The 19343-nt window shown below is 34.9% G+C and overlaps 1 protein-coding gene across 1 annotated transcript in view; it reads right to left on the bottom strand.

The window, feature by feature from the left end:
* Window positions 1–12987: 12987 nt before the first annotated feature.
* The window catches only part of LOC129223214 (dual oxidase maturation factor 1-like), a 39405-nt gene continuing 33049 nt past the window's right edge, over window positions 12988–19343 (bottom strand). Inside the window, exons 4-5 of the mRNA XM_054857779.1 lie at window positions 16866–17000; window positions 12988–13115 (exon numbers count right to left, since the gene is read on the bottom strand). Coding sequence (XP_054713754.1) covers window positions 12988–13115; window positions 16866–17000 — 263 coding nt within the window. The remainder of the gene's footprint in view (window positions 13116–16865; window positions 17001–19343) is intronic.

Raw genomic sequence — 19343 nt, 5'->3', positions numbered from 1 at the left:
TTCTTTCTGAACCTCCGCGACTGCACCGCGAACTTCAGAAAGCATGACCGCGCATCCATCTGTTCCTATTCCAACACAGAGTTCTAAAGGAAGCTGCAGTCTATTTTTCAGTTGAAATAACACAATTTGACCGATAGCCTTACCGGTCAAGGACAACTCTGTTAGTGTGGCGGTTTCGTCTGTAGTTTCTTCGTTAGTGATTAATTTCTCTATAGCCTTCCAATCATCTTCCTCAGATCCATAATCATTATGTTTAGTGGGATCTATTTCTGAAAATGCATCTACGAAGGTTATAAAATCCTCACGAATGCCACCATCATTAACGTATCTAATCGTAAGGCTTAGTTGTGACGAGTGTGACAGATCTGTTGTCTCGTCAAAAAGTAGTGCATAATACTGCGACGCTCGCACGTTAGACAAAATCTTCTCCAATATTTCCTTTCCGCAGCATGAAATGAGAGCATTTTGTGTGGTCTTACTAATGTATGTCGCATTAGCGGAAGCTGACTGTAAGTGCTTCTCCAGTTTTTGGTCCCCAGCAGATACTCTAAATTTCAAAAGCTCTCTAAAATTCCCTTCGTTAACTGCTACGTCGGAGGCACCACCAGATGTATCAGCGTTTAAAAGTATTGACCCGTCATCTCGGTGTCCACGGAATGCAAGATTTTGCCGCCCGAGAAAAATAACTGTTTCAACAATCGGACGAAGACGTTCCCTATTTGCTTCTACCTCTTTGAGATGCTGCTCATTCACAAGATTAACTATTTCCAAGTCTGGCCTATCAAATGTTTGCAGGAATGCAATCCCCTGTTCTACTGCTCGTTTGTGGTAGTGATGATTAGAATGCAACTCCAAATCTCCATTGTGTCCTGCAATGTCCTTAAAGTTTAGCAACGGTTTAGTCACAAGCTTTTGCAAAGGCACTGTTTTTTGACTTCCACCAACGCCACCGATTGCAAAAAAAGGGCAGTACTTACAAAACAAACCTTGCTGAGCATGTGAAAACACAAGCCAAGGATATTTAATAAGATATTTATGAGAAAAATATCTTTTCACTACCTTTCCTTTGACCGTGTGCAAGGAAACTGGAAATTTGTAATCATCCTTGGGCCTCCAGGGGTTTGACAGTAGCTGGTATTTGGAGTAATCATCTATATTTTTACCTAAAAAATTTCCAATATCGTAAGGAACATTTGACTTTTTACATGCAGTAGAGTCGGCAGAAGGCAGAACAGTCATTTCTTCAGTATTTAATATATCACCTCCAACGGACTTGGAAGCTGCTTGAACAACGCAATCTGAAACATCACGCCTGTGGGGAGGCTGGAAAAAGGATTCAATGCATCTAGCTTCAGAGATTTGCTTCTTTGTTGATAAAAATTGTCCACTACCCTGCAGAAAAAAAAATTATTTTAATGAAGGTCAAATTGATTCATGGAATGGATCACTTCTCCCGTTGATCAGATCCCATGCCTTAGTCATTCTCGGAGTTTTATTATTTTGTTTCTAGAAATACGTAGTTGATTTTTTCTTCTTTCTTTCTAGATCAAATTTTAAGTGACATGTGTTAAATTTATCGTATACTTGTATAGGGTCAATTCAAATAAGAAAACAAGCATCTCATGTAGATTAAGGCTGAAAAGTACTACAAACTGTTATATCTCGTTCCTTTTTTTTAAATAAATATTTGATATAAATTTTATTGAAATTACTTATAGGTTTTTTGTTACACACCAATAATTAAGTAGGCACATAAATTTTTAAAATTCTTCATTATTTTTGCTACAAAATTGACTTTGAAAACAGTAAGCTGTGAAACGTCATGTCACTTATAGTACTAAATTTTTTCACGTTCGCAGTTAAAGATTAAGTGTGTTTGAAATGTTCAAATTTCAACAAATAGTTCTCACTTTTTAAAACAAACAAAAGAAAACATGCGACTGAAGGGCTTTGTCGATTCAATCAAACCTAAGTTTTGCTCAGGTAGTACTATTTCGCTTAAAAGCTATTTTTTTGGGGAAAATTAAATCTGACATAAAACGCCTAGATGAAAAACGATATAAGAGCCAATGTTAAGAATTTGGAGAAAACTAATACAAATGAAGAAGAAAACTCTCATCTGATTTGGAACAAGAGATGATATTAGCAGGGTCAAGGCCACACATCTTTTTATCAGAGCCAGACTGAATGTTATTTTTCAGACGAAAAAAGAAACTTATGAAAAAAAAATCACACCAAAGAATCATAGTGAAATTTAACTTCCACTGTACTGTCTTGTATTATACATTGAATCAACTTACAGTTATACTGATTTCTTGACCAGGCGTAGTTTCTCCAGATTGATCACCATATTTGATTTCAGAAGCGTCAAACTCATTCAGTTTCGTTGAAGAGAACTGTAAGGACGGTAATAAAAATATTTGTAAAACAACACACACACATACACTAGGGTTTCCGCTATGGTGGCATTTTTTCGCAAAATGCGAAAACACTATCTCAATAGCGAAAATGAAGTAAGGCATTTTCGCTTTTTTACGAAAAAGTGAAACACATAGTCAGTTAGAAAGATATGTAAATAATCCAATATTTTCTATATAAGTCAAAACAGAAGTAAATGTTTAGTATGCTTTTCATTAATTAAAAACATAACTAGTTCAAATAGTAATCTGAGTTGAAGAGTGAGCAATGCGTTGTACTAATTATAAAATAAGTTAATGCATAATCTATTTTCATGGCTAAAACAATTGAAATGACGGACGATTTAAATTCAATTTATTTATACTATTTTATAATGTAATGTAAATCAACTTACTGTTTGACCTGTCGATTGTCCTGACATAGCCTCGGCCGATTGATCGTCATCTTCTATTTCAGAAGCAAAATTATCATTCAGTCTCATGGGAGTGGAAATTGAAGTAGAAAGAGACATCTGTAAAGCCAATATTATAATTATTTTAAAAACCTCAAAAAAAAAAAAAAAAGAAAGAAAGGAAGAAAGAAAGAAATCACATAGAGGGAAAAAAATAGAAATATTCAGCTGTGCAAAAATGAATATAGCGTTTAACATAGTTGAAGTTTAAACTACAATTACAGTTTTATATATAAGTCAAAACAGAAGTGTAAATGCTAAGTATGCTTTTCATTAATTAAAAACATAACTAGTTCAAATAATAATCTGAGTTGAAGAGTGAGCAATGCGTTGTACTAATTATAAAATAAGTTAATATATAATTTATTTTCATGGCTAAAACAATTGAAATGATGTACGATTGAATTTCAATTTATTTATTCTATTTTATACTGTAATATGAATCAACTTACTGTTCGACCTGTCGATTGTTCTGACATAGCGTCGGCCGATTGATCGTCATCTTCTATTTCAGAAGCAAAATTATCATTCAGTCTCGAGGGAGTGGAAATTGAAGTAGAAAGAGACACCTGTAAAGCCAATATAATTATTATTAAAATAAATAAATAAATAATCACATAGAGGGGGTTAAAAAGGAGTATCCGGCCCATAAATAAATATAACGTCTAACATAGTCGAAGTTTAAACTGCAATTACAATTTATGTATAAGTCAAAACAGAAGTAAATGCTAAAGTATGCTTTTCATTAATTGAAAACATAACTAGTCCAAATGGTAATCTGAATCTGAGTTGAAGCGTGAGTTATGCGTACTAATTATAAAATAAGTTAATGCATAATCTATTTTCATAGATAAAACAATTGAAATGACGGACGATTTAAATTCAATTTATTTATACTATTTTATAATGTAATGTAAATCAACTTACTGTTTGACCTGTCGATTGTCCTGACATAGCTTCGACCGATTGATCGTCATCTTCTATTTCAGAAGCAAAATTTTCATTCAGTCTCATGGGAGTGGAAATTGAAGTAGAAAGAGACATCTGTAAAGCCAATATTATAATTATTTTAAAAACCTCAAAAAAAAAAAAAAAAGAGAAAGAAAGGAAGAAAGAAAGAAATCACATAGAGGGAAAAAAATAGAAATATTCAGCTGTGCAAAAATGAATATAGCGTTTAACATAGTTGAAGTTTAAACTACAATTACAATTTTATATATAAGTCAAAACAGAAGTGTAAATGCTAAGTATGCTTTTCATTAATTAAAAAACATAACTAGTCCAAATGGTGATCTGATTTAAAGCATGAGACACTATAAAATGTGGGAAATTTATAAATTGCAGTATTTGGAAATAATATTTTGGACATAAATATGTTTTGTTTTTTTATCCTTTCATTGAACAAGCATTTTTTTTCTTCAACAGCGAGTTGTCACAAAAATGCAATTTAAAGCAAAAGGTTCGGCTTAAGCACCAAATGAGAGAAGTGTACAATGCTATTTCAGAAACAATCAATTTGTATTAATTATAGAATAAGTCAATAGTCAATGCACAATTAATTTTCATAGCTAAAACAATTGAAATGATGGACGCTTTAATTTCAATTTACTGATACTATTTTATAATGTAATATGAATCAAATTAAACTTACAGTTTGACTTGTCGACGGTCCTGACATTCCCTCGGAAGATTGATCCACATTTCTGTCATCCAGTTTCTTGGAGTCCGATGCGGAAGCTGAAAAAAACTTCTGCAAAGCTTTTGATTGTTTTTCATCTTCTTTTAATTGTCGTAATTTCCTTTTACGATTAAATGCGCCTGATGTTTTTTTACTGGTAGACATCAATCAAATTTTAAATGCACAAAACTAATTTTGACAGGAAACTTATCCAAGCCCAGTAAACACGAGTGATTCGGACAAAGACCAGGATTGCCAGTTCCTAAAAATATGTCCCCCTTAACTCACGACGGAAAAATCAAACTATCAGTGGGAAATAACCCTATTAAAATATTCTTCACATCTGGCCGCAACCTGTTACAATTCTGGCAGCTCATCTCTACCTTTTAAAAGTGTTAAAAGGTTTCTAATTCTTTGGTATACTTCAAAGGATGTGTGGTCTTTGTCACTCTAATAAGAGGCTCTTACCTCTTTCCCTCATGGGAGAAGCTTACAATGAGCAAATACTGCTAAAGGTAGCTATGTCCAGTTTTAAAATCCATATGACCCTGTTTACTTTGCGTTCCTTCCTATTGTCCCTCACTTCAAAGGATAGACTACACTGTCACTAACACAGGACTGTTATCGCTTCTCAGAAATTCTCACGTTAAGCTTTTCCAGATGTTTTCATTATTTTACTGGAAGCATTTCAACTGTGAGAAAAAGTGCTTTTTCTGAGCAGCGCAAAAGTCCTGGTAACCGGAGTTTGACCATAAAAAATTGTTGCAAAATCTGGAGCCAATTAACACTTACATTATATACATAACGTTAAATGACATTTTAAGTTATTTTTTCTTGAAAATAAGGCGTCGCAATCGCAGTACGAAAATAAAACAATTGAACATATAATTACATTCCCTCTGAAATTAAAGGGAAAACTTTGCGGATATTGCGCCCCTTAGAGTACCTCGGATGCGCCCCTCTTCACACAGGTTGAAAACCAGTGAAGGAGAAAATTATTTTTTCTAAATATTTCCACTTTTTTTTGTACCAAATTTCAAAGCATTCCTTATGAATATAGAGGGAAAACTTATAAATTGCAGATATTGCGCCCAATTGAAGGTTGGGGATGCGCCCCTACTACATACAGGTTGAGAACCGGCGAAGGAGACAAATAATTCCCCCCCTTTCCCCCTTTTTTTTGTAAAAAATTGCAAACCATTCCCATTGAATTTAGGGGCAAACTCATAAGTTGCGGTTATTGCACCCATGTTGCGCCGCTTCATACAGGTTGGGAACCGGCGACGGAGAGAAACAAAACATTTTTCCAAATATTTTCTCATTCGTTTTGTAAAAAGTTTCAAAACATTTCCTTTGAATTTAGAGGTAAAACTTTGCAGATATTGCGCCTCTTTGAAGTCCTCGAATGCGCCCCACCACATCCATGTTGAGAACCGGTGAAGGAGACAATTAATTTTTCCAGCATTTTTTTTTTTTTTTTTTTTTTTTTTGCTGCAAATTTTAAAACATTCCCTCTGAATTTAGAAGGAAAACTTTTAAGTTGTGAACATTGCGCCTCTTCGAAGGCCGCGGATGCGTCCCACTTCATACAGGTTGAGAATCGGTGAAGGAGACAAATAATTTTTTCAAATTTTCTTTTTTTTTTTGTAACAAATTTCGAAACATTCCCCCTGAATGCAGAGGAAGAACTTATAAATTGCAGATATTGCGCCCATTTGAAGGTTGGGGATGCGCCCCTACAACATACAGGTTGAGAATCGGTGAAGGAGACAAATAATTTTTTCAAATTTTCTTTCTTTCTTTTTTTTTTTTTTTTTTTTTGTAACAAATTTCGAAACATTCCCTCTGAATGTAGAGGGAGGACTTATAAATTGTGGACATTGCGCTCCTTATAAGACCGTGGATGTGCCCCACTATATGCATGTTGAGAACCGTTAAAGGAGACATATTTTTTCCAAAAATTTTTTTTATTTAATTTTTGCTTCAAATTTGAAAACATTTCTCCTGAGTTCATAAAGAAAACCTATAGGTTGCAAATATTGCGCCCCTTAGAAGGCCTTGGATGCGCCCCTCTCCACACAGATTGAAAACCAGTGAAGGAGAAAATTCTTTTTTCTAATTAATTCCATTTTTTTTGTTCCAAATTTCAAAGCATTCCCTCTGAATTTAGAGGGGAAACTTATAAATTGCAGATATTGCGCCCCTTAGAATGTCGGGGATGAGCCTCCCCCCCCCCCCTCCATACAGGTTGAGAACCAGTGAAGGAGAAAATTGGTTTTCCTTTCTATTTTCTCTTTTATTTTATTTTTTGTAACAAATTTTAAAGCATTTCTTCTTAATTTAGAGGGAAAAACTTATAAATTGTAGATGTTGCGCCCCTTTGAAGGTTTGGGATGCGCCCCCACTACATATAGGTTGAGAACCGGTGAAGGAGACAAATAATCCCCCCCCCCTCCTTTTTTTTAAAACAAATTACAAACTATTCCCACTGAATTTAGGGGGTAAACTCATTTGTTGCGGTTATTGCACCCAATAGAAGGCCGTGGATGAGCGCCGCTTCATACAGGTTGGGAACCGGCGACAGAGACAAAACATTTTTCAAAACATTCCCTATGTATTTTGAGGGAAACTTTGCAGATATTGCGCCCCTTTGAAGTCCGCGAAGGCGCCCCACTACGTGCATGTTGAGAACCGGTGAAGGAGACAAATATCCCCCCCCCCTTTTTTTGCAGCTAATTTGAAAACATTCCCCCTGAATTTATAGGGAAAACTTATAGGTTGCAAAAATTGCGCCCCTAAGAAGGCTGCTGATACGCCCCACTACAAACTGTTTGAGAACCGGTGAAGGAGACAATTTTTTTTTTTTTTTGTATCAAGATTCAAAACATTCCCTCTGAATTCAGAGAGAAAACTTATAAATAAGCGGAAATTGCGCCCCTTAGAAGGCCGTGTATTCGCCCCACTGCATGCATGATGAGAACCGGTGTTAGTAGCGTAAAATCGAAAATAGAAAAACGATGTTAAACTAATCGAAAGCCAGGAGTTAGCAACCATTGATGTGATTGATGATTGAGGGCGCGTGTAATATTTTATTGCATACTTGGAGAGCAGAGCAGGTTAAAGCAAGCCAGAGCTTTTGTTTTGGTGGCGGTGGGGGGGGGGAGTCCTCAGAAACTTGCCTTTTTGGTGACTGTGCGTAACCTCTTTTTTTTTTTTTTTTTTTAGGCAGCGGCTCCCGGCGCCCGTCCCCACGGGCGCCCCTTCATTTGTCCAGGGGGGGCAATTGCCCCGTTGCCCCCCCCTTGGATCCGCCCCTGGGTTGGACCATGTGACCGGATCGGTGCTTAAGGTTTTCCTAACCAAATGATCAGAAAGTACCGTACCTAGCAACATTTGTATCTCGGCTCAAATCCATTTGAGTTTTGGCAACAATGTCAAGAAGACTTTAAGGATTATCTCAGTACATTATTAAAGGAAAAGATGATGGAATTAAAATACGTAACAAATTTTATTTTCGTCCAGATAAATTACAACAGGGTAGTTCTGTATACAAAAGATCTGTGCAGTGGAAGATCTTTATCTTTGGTGGAAATAACAAATTAGGCAATATATGAAGTTCAAAAAGTTTTCGTTCAAAAGATCGAACCGCTAATTGGTCGGAGTTGGCTTCGCACACTGATCGGCTGGATTACAGTAACGGGGTGGCTTGGCGACTTTGACTATTAACAATAGAGTTGCGTGATTATTTGTTTATATTTTAAAGCTACTGTTAATGTAATTTATTGTAATTTTTTGTTTATTTGGCGAAATATTTCAAATTGCAAAGAATTGTTTTTTGTTTTTAAAGAGCTTTTAGTCATTTTAGTTGAAGAATGTGTTTATTTTACGTCCGAGGGGAGGGGGATGAGTGATTTTCGCTTATTCAGAGAACTGTTTTTGGAACTACTTTGACATACCCTCCCCCCCCCCCCCCCAAATCGGAAATTTGGCAACTTCCAAAAATTGTTGCCACAAAACTTTAAGAAAAAAACTCAAAAAATTCTACAAAATGCAAGAAAATACTAAATTTGGCAACAGCAAAAACCTAAAAGCTGAAAAAACCTAAATTGGCAACACCAAAATAAGAAACAGCAACCCTAAAAAGTCCGTAGGGAGTGCCAGATTTGGCGTGTAATTTTTTTTTTTTTTTTTTTTTGGGGGGGGGGGGTATATCAAAGTTATACCCTGTTTTTACCTTTGTAATTTTTCTGAACTATATCCTTTCGATTGTTTTATACTTTTTCATATGGGGGATGTTGCAGCGGGATTTCCCTTTTTGTTCTAGATGGGTAGTTAGATTTTTACACTAAATATTTGAGGATGCTTTTTATCCTTTGAGTATGGCTGAAGGAACAAACCATCAAGTACGGGAAGAAAAATAGTTAATAAAACAACTGCACAGTGGGCATTAGATAAATCAAGTTGTAATAAATATACGCATTCTGACACCATAGCAGCTTTAAACATTTTTTTTTACTTATATTTTTCAAAAAAAAAAAAACGGTTCAGACACTTGATAGTTTATTGAAATTTTCAATTTGCAAAGTTTGAACAGAACAACGTCTGTCGGGTCCTCTAGTTGAACCAATAAATTTTTTAATGCATAGAAAATTAAAACTTCGTAATTCATCTTTCAAAAAAAAAAAAAAAAAAAAAAACGCTGGATGTGAAATGAGTGAAAAATTGTACATAATCTTAAGTTATTTTTTAGTTTGCATTTGCAAATGTATTTAGAAAAACAAAAAGCGGAAAGTGAGCAGTGGATTACAATTATAGTAGAAATTCCTATAAATTTTGTTGCCATCTATCAGTTTTGCTGCTTGAATAAGCTGTGGTGTTGTCAAGAGAGAACGAGTTTTAAGCATTCAGAAATGGCACTAGCGTTCTTTCCTAATCAGCATATTCTTTATGTCTCATATTCTGAAGCCTTGATCTCTATGTTCATATTTTACTTTTCAAGCATGTAATACTTGAAATTGAAATATGATTGAATGCAGCATCATTTAAGAAATAACTAGCTGCGTGCCCGGCGTTGCACGGGCTACCTAAAAAATGTAAGAGCAGTCCAGTTGATGCTTTTGTAGTACACTGACACTAGTTTCTAACGCGTTAAGGAATAAATAAATGCGCGTAAAGCAAGGTTTGCAAAACACCAGTAAAACATATTTTTGCCAAAACACCTCATCAACGTTAATAATCGTTATCAATGATACAAGTTATGAGTACATTTTCAGTCAGCACAAAAGGGGAAAATATATGCATTATCAACTATAATCTTTACTCACGTTAAACTGAATTACATCTGATAGACTATATCGGAAATATTTATGCACAATAACAATCCGCTTTTTACATAAAATAGTCTACTACCCGGCGTTGCCCGGGTGTTTATTAATGCAACATACCACTCAGATAAATATTTGGATGGATTCTATCCACATGGTCGTACAAGAATTACATCAATCCGTTTTCCAGGTACAAACCCTCAAAGAACTCAAATAACTTGTAAATCACTCATTTACTTTACGACGTGCACGGTCCTCCTCGAAAATGAAAGTTATGTCATGTGACGCGTATTTAACAATCAGGCTTGAACAAAAAAAAAAAAAAAAAAAAAGCAGCAAAATTTTGCTGCAGATTACGGCAAAATAATCGAAAAGTAAACAACTTAAACACCCTGATTACAGGAAAAGCCTTAAAACAAAAGCCTAATTTTATTTCTTTATATTCGAGAAAAAGAAATTGCAACAGATGTTTCTTTTCAATGATTTTCTTCACGCTGTAAATTTTAATAAAAGCGTTCATCCGGAAAGTTGAGTTGAAGCACTGAATAATAATTTGAATGGAGGAAAGCCTTCGAAAAATATGGATTTTATTTTGAAATCTAAGAGTCATAATTAATAATTTTTAATTGATATCTCCGCTAATTATTATCGGAGGATTATGTTAAATAGCCAAACATGAAGACGGGAAGATGACGAATCCATCGATACCTGGTTCGATGGTCAGTTCACTGTCGTTCGGGAGAAGAAGCTTGGACATAGATAGATAGATAGATACTCAGATTTTATATGTATAAGACTAGCTGCGTGCCCGGCGTTGCACGGGCTACCTAAAAAATGTAAGAGCAGTCCAGTTGATGCTTTTGTAGTACACTGACACTAGTTTCTAACGCGTTAAGGAATAAATAAATGCGCGTAAAGCAAGGTTTGCAAAACACCAGTAAAACATATTTTTGCCAAAACACCTCATCAACGTTAATAATCGTTATCAATGATACAAGTTATGAGTACATTTTCAGTCAGCACAAAAGGGGAAAATATATGCATTATCAACTATAATCTTTACTCACGTTAAACTGAATTACATCTGATAGACTATATCGGAAATATTTATGCACAATAACAATCCGCTTTTTACATAAAATAGTCTACTACCCGGCGTTGCCCGGGTGTTTATTAATGCAACATACCACTCAGATAAATATTTGGATGGATTCTATCCACATGGTCGTACAAGAATTACATCAATCCGTTTTCCAGGTACAAACCCTCAAAGAACTCAAATAACTTGTAAATCACTCATTTACTTTACGACGTGCACGGTCCTCCTCGAAAATGAAAGTTATGTCATGTGACGCGTATTTAACAATCAGGCTTGAACAAAAAAAAAAAAAAAACAGCAAAATTTTGCTGCAGATTACGGCAAAATAATCGAAAAGTAAACAACTTAAACACCCTGATTACAGGAAAAGCCTTAAAACAAAAGCCTAATTTTATTTCTTTATATTCGAGAAAAAAAATTGCAACAGATGTTTCTTTTCAATGATTTTCTTCACGCTGTAAATTTTAATAAAAGCGTTCATCCGGAAAGTTGAGTTAAAGCAGTGAATAATAATTTGAATGGAGGAAAGATTTCGAAAAATATGGATTTTATTTTGAAATCTAAGAGTCATAATTAATAATTTTTAATTGATATCTCCGCTAATTATTATCGGAGGATTATGTTAAATAGCCAAACATGAAGACGGGAAGATGACGAATCCATCGATACCTGGTTCGATGGTCAGTTCACTGTCGTTCGGGAGAAGAAGCTTAGATCGATAGATAGATAGATACTCAGATTTTATATGTATAAGATTCTAGACGTTTTTGTCCCAGTTTCATTTCGCGGTCCCTTCGCGAAATTGATGATAACCATTCTTGCGAAACGATTACGTTTTCATAATGGGGTTGCTTCCTTTAGTCAAAAGTACTACTTTTAGTCATAGACCCAAAAAATTACATTTTTTAAAAACATTTTTTTTACATAAATATTTTACCTAAACACAAAAAGTACTTTCATTTTCCCAAAAGTTATTTTTAATTAATTTTTTTAAATGTCCGATTTTTCAAACAAGGCATGGTCTTTATGACGTCACAAATGATATACTTCGGCGCATTCTACTGGCGCGCTGAATGTTTACGCTTGGTGTCTACCGCATTTCTACGTTATGATAATCAAGAAGCGAATTAAATATTGCGCTCTACGCTTGCTATCAACCATATCGTTACCACTACATATGAGTAAAAAAGTGAATTAAATATTGCGCACTTCGCTAATGGCAACAGTGAATAATAGTTCATCATTTGTGATGTCATGCGCAGAAGCGTAAAAAATGAAATTGAGTCTGCGTACCGAATTCTGTCCATTTTCGCACCGATGTATCCCGTAATACCGGCTTCCTTTTCATTTCCTTTTTTCCATAGACGTGGTCTCTCTATGTAATTTATTTACTCTATGGCCAATTATGAGTTATTTATAAAGCACTATTTTTTTCTTTCGTAAAGGATAGATATGTTCAAGTTGATAACATTTAAAATTTGAATGCTGACAGAATTCAACTTAATTGATAAAGTATTCCTAGAGTTTTCGTCAGTAAGCGTTTTATGAAAAAATGACCCCAAGATTCCCTTTCTCACTTTAACTCCTCCACTATTTCATACTCGAACATTTTCATGCCTTCACATACAAAATATAAATTTGTGTTGCAAAAGTTGTACAGTTTGAAGGCAATCACGGTTAAATCCTAGTCTATTATTACTCTTGTTCTACTGTTACCATGAGGCGGCGATAAGAGAATATTTTAATTTAATGATTTCTGGAGAATGTAAACAGCGGAAGTGGGATAATATTTTAGCTTCCTTTCAAAATAATAACAAGATCCATAGTCTCATAAGATGTTCAGAAAGTTCAGCTACCTTTTTAGCGCGTGTCCTTCAACGTTTCAGCAGCAACAAAACGACGCGATTAGGACACTCAGTTATGGCAGGAAACTGGTAAACTTTGTTTCTTACACGAATTATGACCCCCTCTGCGTCAATTATGCATTTCTGCTCACACGACCACTTGGGTGTGGTTCTCAATCACGCAGAATATTGAACTGGGGTGACTCACCGTCTTTTCCGAAGCCAGGCCGGCCCTGAGCCCATTCCCATGAAAAGCGCTCGTTGTAGTTGATGGTTTCGTTCAGCTGATTCACTGGCAAACCTGGTGAAGGAAATGAAGCAGTTTCATGGTGGGAAATTCTTTATTACTCATATTGGGAAAAAACATTAGAATAACTTCACAAAATATACAGTAGAGAAAAGGATGTAGTTTCACGTAGGCAATGGCGGTTACAAGGTGAGGTCATGGGGGTCATGACACCCTCTCCCCTAAACCGTCGAGCATATTCTCCGTCCACATTGTGTTCAAGCACTTGACGAATAAATTGTAAACGATTTCAGTAATCTTATCAATTCATCATTATTATTTTTTTAAGTAAATATTTGAAATGTTGCTTCTTTTCAGAAATTAATTAGTAACGTTTATGCTCTACTAAGTGTCTTATTCCTGGCGGGTTTAGTGCTTTTTATTGACCCCCAAGCAACTTTAGAAATTTTTAGTGCCAAAACCGTAAGTTCGTTCGCGTGTGGGAGGTGTCATTTCTTCAGCATGACCCCCCAAAAATGGTAGTCTGTATCAGCCCCTGCATGTAGGCATGGGCAATGCCGTTCTTTTTAATGACATGTTCATCAGAGGATCGTTAGTTTCTTTTACCCGTTCATTGAATTCGTTCATTTGAACACTTAGTTCATCGAAAAAAAAAATTACTAACATTGTAAAAAAGTTCATCAAAAAATTCTCAAACATGAATTTTTTCGGGTTATAAGTTAAAAGAACTCGGTTTTAAAAATAATAATACTAATTCATTAACGTACCAGCGTGAACAAGATGGGGACAAAAAGCTTCAGAGCAAGTGTTGCCGAATGCTTTATTATAAAGTAAGAGAAGAGAAACAAAACTAAGTTTGCTTGTGTAGTATTATTTGAAGAAATATATAAATAAAAATGGACAGACGAACTAACTGAAACAAATGTACTTCCAGTGCAATGTTCAAAACCTTTCATCGTTCAAAAGAACAGTCGTTCTTTTCGACCCGTTCGTTCATGAACGACACATTCCAAATTTCCTGTCAAAGTTCACCAACGACGATACTGCGACAGCTCAAAAAAAATAAAAGAAATGTTATAAATATTGATTTAAAAAGAAATTTTAATGCTCTTTCTTACCAGAAAACTTGCACCAGATTCATTTTCAAAACTAATGCATATCATATACCCAGGCCTGCGAAGTCGGGGGGAAAATAGCCGACTCCGACTCCGGTAAATTTATGACCATCCGACCCCAATTACTTTACCTCAAAAATCAGTCCGACTCCGACTTCACAAGCACTGGCAGAGTTGCGGACTTAGAGGCTAAAAAGACCGACTCCGACAGTCCTCAAGCCTTCGACTCCTTTACCCAAGACTCAGTCTGACTGCGCAAGCACTGGCAGAGTTGTGGACTCAGAGACTAAAATGACAGACTTTGACTCCGAGAATCTTAAAGGCTTCGACTCCCTTACCCTAAAATCAGTCCAACTCCGACTCCGCAAGCACTGGCAGAGCTGCGGACTTAGAGGCTAATATGACCGACTCTGACTTTTAGAATTTTGCTCTTTAGACTCCGACTCTTTTATCTTAAAACCAGCCCGACTCCGAAGCGTCAGTCCTGGTAAAAACGATTTCATCAGTAGTCACACATCAGTAAAATTTTCATAATTTAGAAGAAACATTTTCAAACTCTAACTGCACACCATTAATTTAGATTGCAAGGTCCAGCCAGTATATATAACAGCATTCAACTTCGGATAAGTTTTCTGACAATAAAGATCTTCCAATTTAGATTTTAAATCAACATGTTTTTTACGTTTGCCTAAATTTTTGAGGTGTGGCACTATCGTCGACGGTGAGCGACGTATCCGATTTTGGCATGAAACTGAATCATTTCCTCAACTTTTGTATGTTTTGTGACGTTATTCTCATGGGGTTTTTTCTCCAAGACCAAATATTGCCCGCACTGTAGTACTTGAGAATAAATCAGTAGTAATAAAATAATAGTTTAAAAAACTAAAAGAACAAGCTTTAGTAACAAAATGAACTAAAAAGCTAAAAATAATCTTTGGATGACAAGTATATAAAGTAATTGACCAAACGCTTAATTTTAAGGTATTTAATTATAAGATCTATGATCAATTTTCAACAAAACTACATAACAATTTTTTAAAAAATGTTAAAACTTAATTTTTTAAAAATCAAAAACCAAAAAGTGCCGTAAATTTTATCTCACAAAAGTCTTCGTACACTTTAAAAAACGTCTATATATTATTGAATAATCTAACTTTTTATTAATTTATTATTTAGTAGAATATCATGCAGTATCAATAACACCTTTTAAACGTCTGGGAATAGATTTCATTCTTTTTTCTTTCTCTTTTTGCGTAATTTCTGAGTAAGTGTTCAGCCACACTTCGAGTCTTACTGTTTCTAGCTCTATTTTCGTTTCAAAGCCGTATTTTCGTAATCTGGCCCTAAATATCTCTAAGTATGTTACATTTAGTTCAAGTCTGGAGATTGAAGGGGTATTATCTAAACTAAAGGACAATTTTTGAGGCGCTAGACGCAAACGTTGAAATCCGTGCGCTTCTTATCGTTGTCTTGATGAAAAACAAAGTTGTTTGCGATAACCAAATTTTTGGCTAAGAGTTTAAAATTAGTATTTGAAATATTTAAATGAACAGCGTGATTCATAATTTCATCAAAAAATTCCCAACTACCAAGTCCTGATGCTGATATGCACCCTCACACAAGAACACCTTCTCCGTCCTGATTAACTGGTCCAACTAAGTTCTTAAGATTAAGTTCCTAAATTTTTCTTTTATTTACAATTATACAGCAATTTAACCAAAAATGTTGAAAGCATTTTCATCTGTAAGTAAGACGTAATTTGAGCTTATTTATCATTGTTTTTGCGACGAAAAGCGTAAACTTTCTGTTTTTTGCACGACCAAGAAAATTTCTGCGGGAAGAGGTCCCATTTAATCCAGCTAATCAGAGAACTTTGCGAACAATTTTAAGTGAAAATTATGTGTAAAAATTTTCATTTAACTCTGCAGAAACTTCTACAGCACTCAAATGTGTATTTTTCATATTTTTTTTAACTGTAAATCTCCGATCACGCTTTGTCAACTTTGCCGGTTGACCTTTTCTTACCTTGTTTTCGGTCCGATTCTTTTCTTTAAAGCATTTTATCAAGCACTTTACTATAGAATGGAATAAATTAACTAATTTAGAGTCATTTCAAACCAATTTACCGCTATTGTGAGGAAAAAATTCAAATCTCGAATGGTGTTTGTGGTTTTTTTACAAATACCAGCTATTTTAAAGTAATAAGCACAATGTTAAGGAATAAATAAACAAAAAGTGAAAGCTAAATGACTTTTAAACTTCAACACAATGCGAAAATAATAATAATAATAAAAAAAACGACATTTGATAATTTTATTCATGAATTTATTCGAAAATATTTCAGTGTACGATGACTTTTGTGGTGTATTATTTCAGTCTCTTCGTTTTTTGACCCATTTCAAAAACAAGATCCGTCAATATTTTGAAAAAACTACAGGGTTTTATTTAGAATGACATAGGAATGAAGTGAAAAAACATTGAACTTCATATTCGAATTCAGTTTCGCGTTATTTTGGTTTTTACTAAAGAATTTCAAAGTGTACGAACACTTTTGGAAGCCACTGTATGTGAAGTTACTCGAAAGAAATTATTTTAGTCATTTATTTTTTGATCACAAAATTTGAACAAGTTTAAAAAGGTTTAGGTTTTAGAAAAATACTTCAAAAACGTTTCATGTTTTCTCACTTACCTTTCAATGTGACGTTGATGCCGCGTAGGCCAACTTTCAGACCAATGTGCGCATGCGCATTTTCATTGATGAAAGACTTGTACTGCACAACCGCCTTCACAGAGCCGTATTCCCAGCCGTAACCAAAGTTGCAAACTGAAACATGATGAAAAGCGAAGTTCATGTAAGATAAATAAGATAAATAAATACCTTTGTGTTGAAAAGTAAAGTAAGAAATAACAACGCCAAAAAAGCAAAATAGCATATTACTGCAGACACGTGTTTCGGGGTTACAGGAAACGCCTTTTTCAATGTAAAAAGTAATGAGCTTATGGATGAAAAGACAAAAGCCAAGATTTAGATAAGCAAACAGCTTAAAAGATAAAAATAGCGGATTAGCCAAACACCAAAGAGAAAATAATAAGCTGTCATGCTTTTTGAAACAAAACTTTCAATTTTGAATATTTTCGTGGATCCCCTACCTAGGTCTAGTTTCAAAATAAGTAAGGCAGTGTAATTCAGTAGAACTTCGACAATCCGAACTCTGACTATCCGAACTGCTGATTAATCGAATCGCTTTTAGAGTTTCAGGAGAAAAAAAAAGACAGAAGAATAATGATTTGACAACGTGCAATATTGTCCTTCCCTCCGCGAAGCTAGAGAATATTATTGGTATGATGAGTCATTAGGGCAGTTAATTATTGGCTTCGAATGAATAGCACTTGTAAGTACGTTTAACACGCATTGCCTTTTATTTAAATAACTAGAAAATCGCCCGTCAAGGTATGACGGGTGAAAATTGCTTCTATATTTGAACGAAGCCATTGCCTTTTTTGATGATATTTTGATACTTGAAATTGTAACCCTAAATCCAGTGGATGAACCCTAAACTACAGTAGATAGCGTTCATTGTGGACCATTTTTTCGTTTCTTCATTCCAATGAAATGACAGTCTTACCAATAAAACAGTTAAGTTATCGGATCGAGTTCAGCCTTGTCACAACTAAGCCTCTCCCTGCATGTTAAACATTACCAAAACATATTATTAAATTATCATGCCGTGGCGCGAGTTTCGTTGTTGAAACTCGCGGGTTTCTCGATCTTTGGCTATTACAGTGAAACCTGTCTATAACAATACTGTCTATAACAACAAACCTGTCTATAACGATATTTTCCTTGTACCAGCAAAATATCAGCAAAAATAATCAAACTGTGTATAATGAAAACCTGTCCATAACAATATTTTTTTAGGTCCCAACAGTATCATTGTAGACAGGTTTTACTCTCTCTCTCTCTCTCTCTCTCTATATATATATATATATATATATAAGGATTAAAAGATATTTTTCTTTTAAAGCAGTCTTTTTTCTCACATTTTAAACATCACAGACCCTTTTTCCAATTCTACTTTTTAAAATCCAAAAATATTTTTGCTAGTTAGAAATTAAGAAAAAAAACCGTATTTTTTTCCCCCCTTAAGTGCCTTCGTCTGAACAAATAGAATGAAATTTCGAGCAGCCTCCACGTGGAGGTCGATTTAGAACTCCCGCTGAAATCGAGATGTTGTGATTTGTAAATAACCAGAACATTGCAATATAAATAATCAGTGATTTCAGCTTTCATTTTTAAGAAGCAGAGAAATAACACTCGCGTGACTGTCTAGACTGGTTTTTAGACCATTATTTGACTGACTAAATCAATCAGTAACTTGAGAGCTTCCTGCATCATGAATGTTAGCTGAATGATCTTCATTAAAATTTTAATATAAGGGTCATATACGAATTACTTAGCTTTTTAATTCATTTTAATGGGCAAATAAAAAGTTCATTTCAGTAAATAATATCGAATCAAGTAACTTATTGCACAGGCGTGATTATTGTGACCATAAGGCCCATTTCGAACAGGACAGTCCCGTTTTCTAAAATGACAGAATGGAACACCGAAAAGTTTCCAACAAACAATCATTGGATGGAATTCCGCATTTTAAAACCAATAACACTGTGCGGCAAAAAAAAAAAAAAAAAAAAAACCTTCAAAATGCTTCTGAAATTTCGTCCGCTGATTCTTATGTAAAATGATCCTCTGAATCCGAATATGACTTCAGTCCCCTCCCCCCCCTATACGTACCATTTTTTTAAAGGCCCCCCGAGTTGTTTTCAATTTCCTTAGTTTCAGAGCAATTTTTTTTTTTGGAGGTTTAAGGAGCTTTATATTAACTGCTAACATAGTTTTGGCAGGCAAGAGAGATTCAAAGTTCAATTTCATGGACACCCATAGCAAAGGGGGGGGGGACTTGAGGGGGGTTAGACCCTAGTGGCGTAGCTACACTTTCTGCCGCCCGGGGCGCGGGGCGGTTTCTCAATTTGCCGCCCTTTATGATGCGAAATAGTTGACACATTAAACAGTCAAAAGTATTTTAATAAGATTTTAATAAACAAAAAAAGAAATATTTCTTTTTTCATTCTCATTTTTCATGCAGAAGAAAAAAAAAGGAATTTA

This window comes from Uloborus diversus, chromosome 5 (genome assembly GCF_026930045.1).
Source record: "Uloborus diversus isolate 005 chromosome 5, Udiv.v.3.1, whole genome shotgun sequence".
Classification (NCBI taxonomy): Eukaryota; Metazoa; Arthropoda; class Arachnida; order Araneae; family Uloboridae; genus Uloborus; species Uloborus diversus.
Note: the sequence above shows the minus strand (reverse complement) of the source record. Positions and strands in the feature narration are given on the sequence as shown.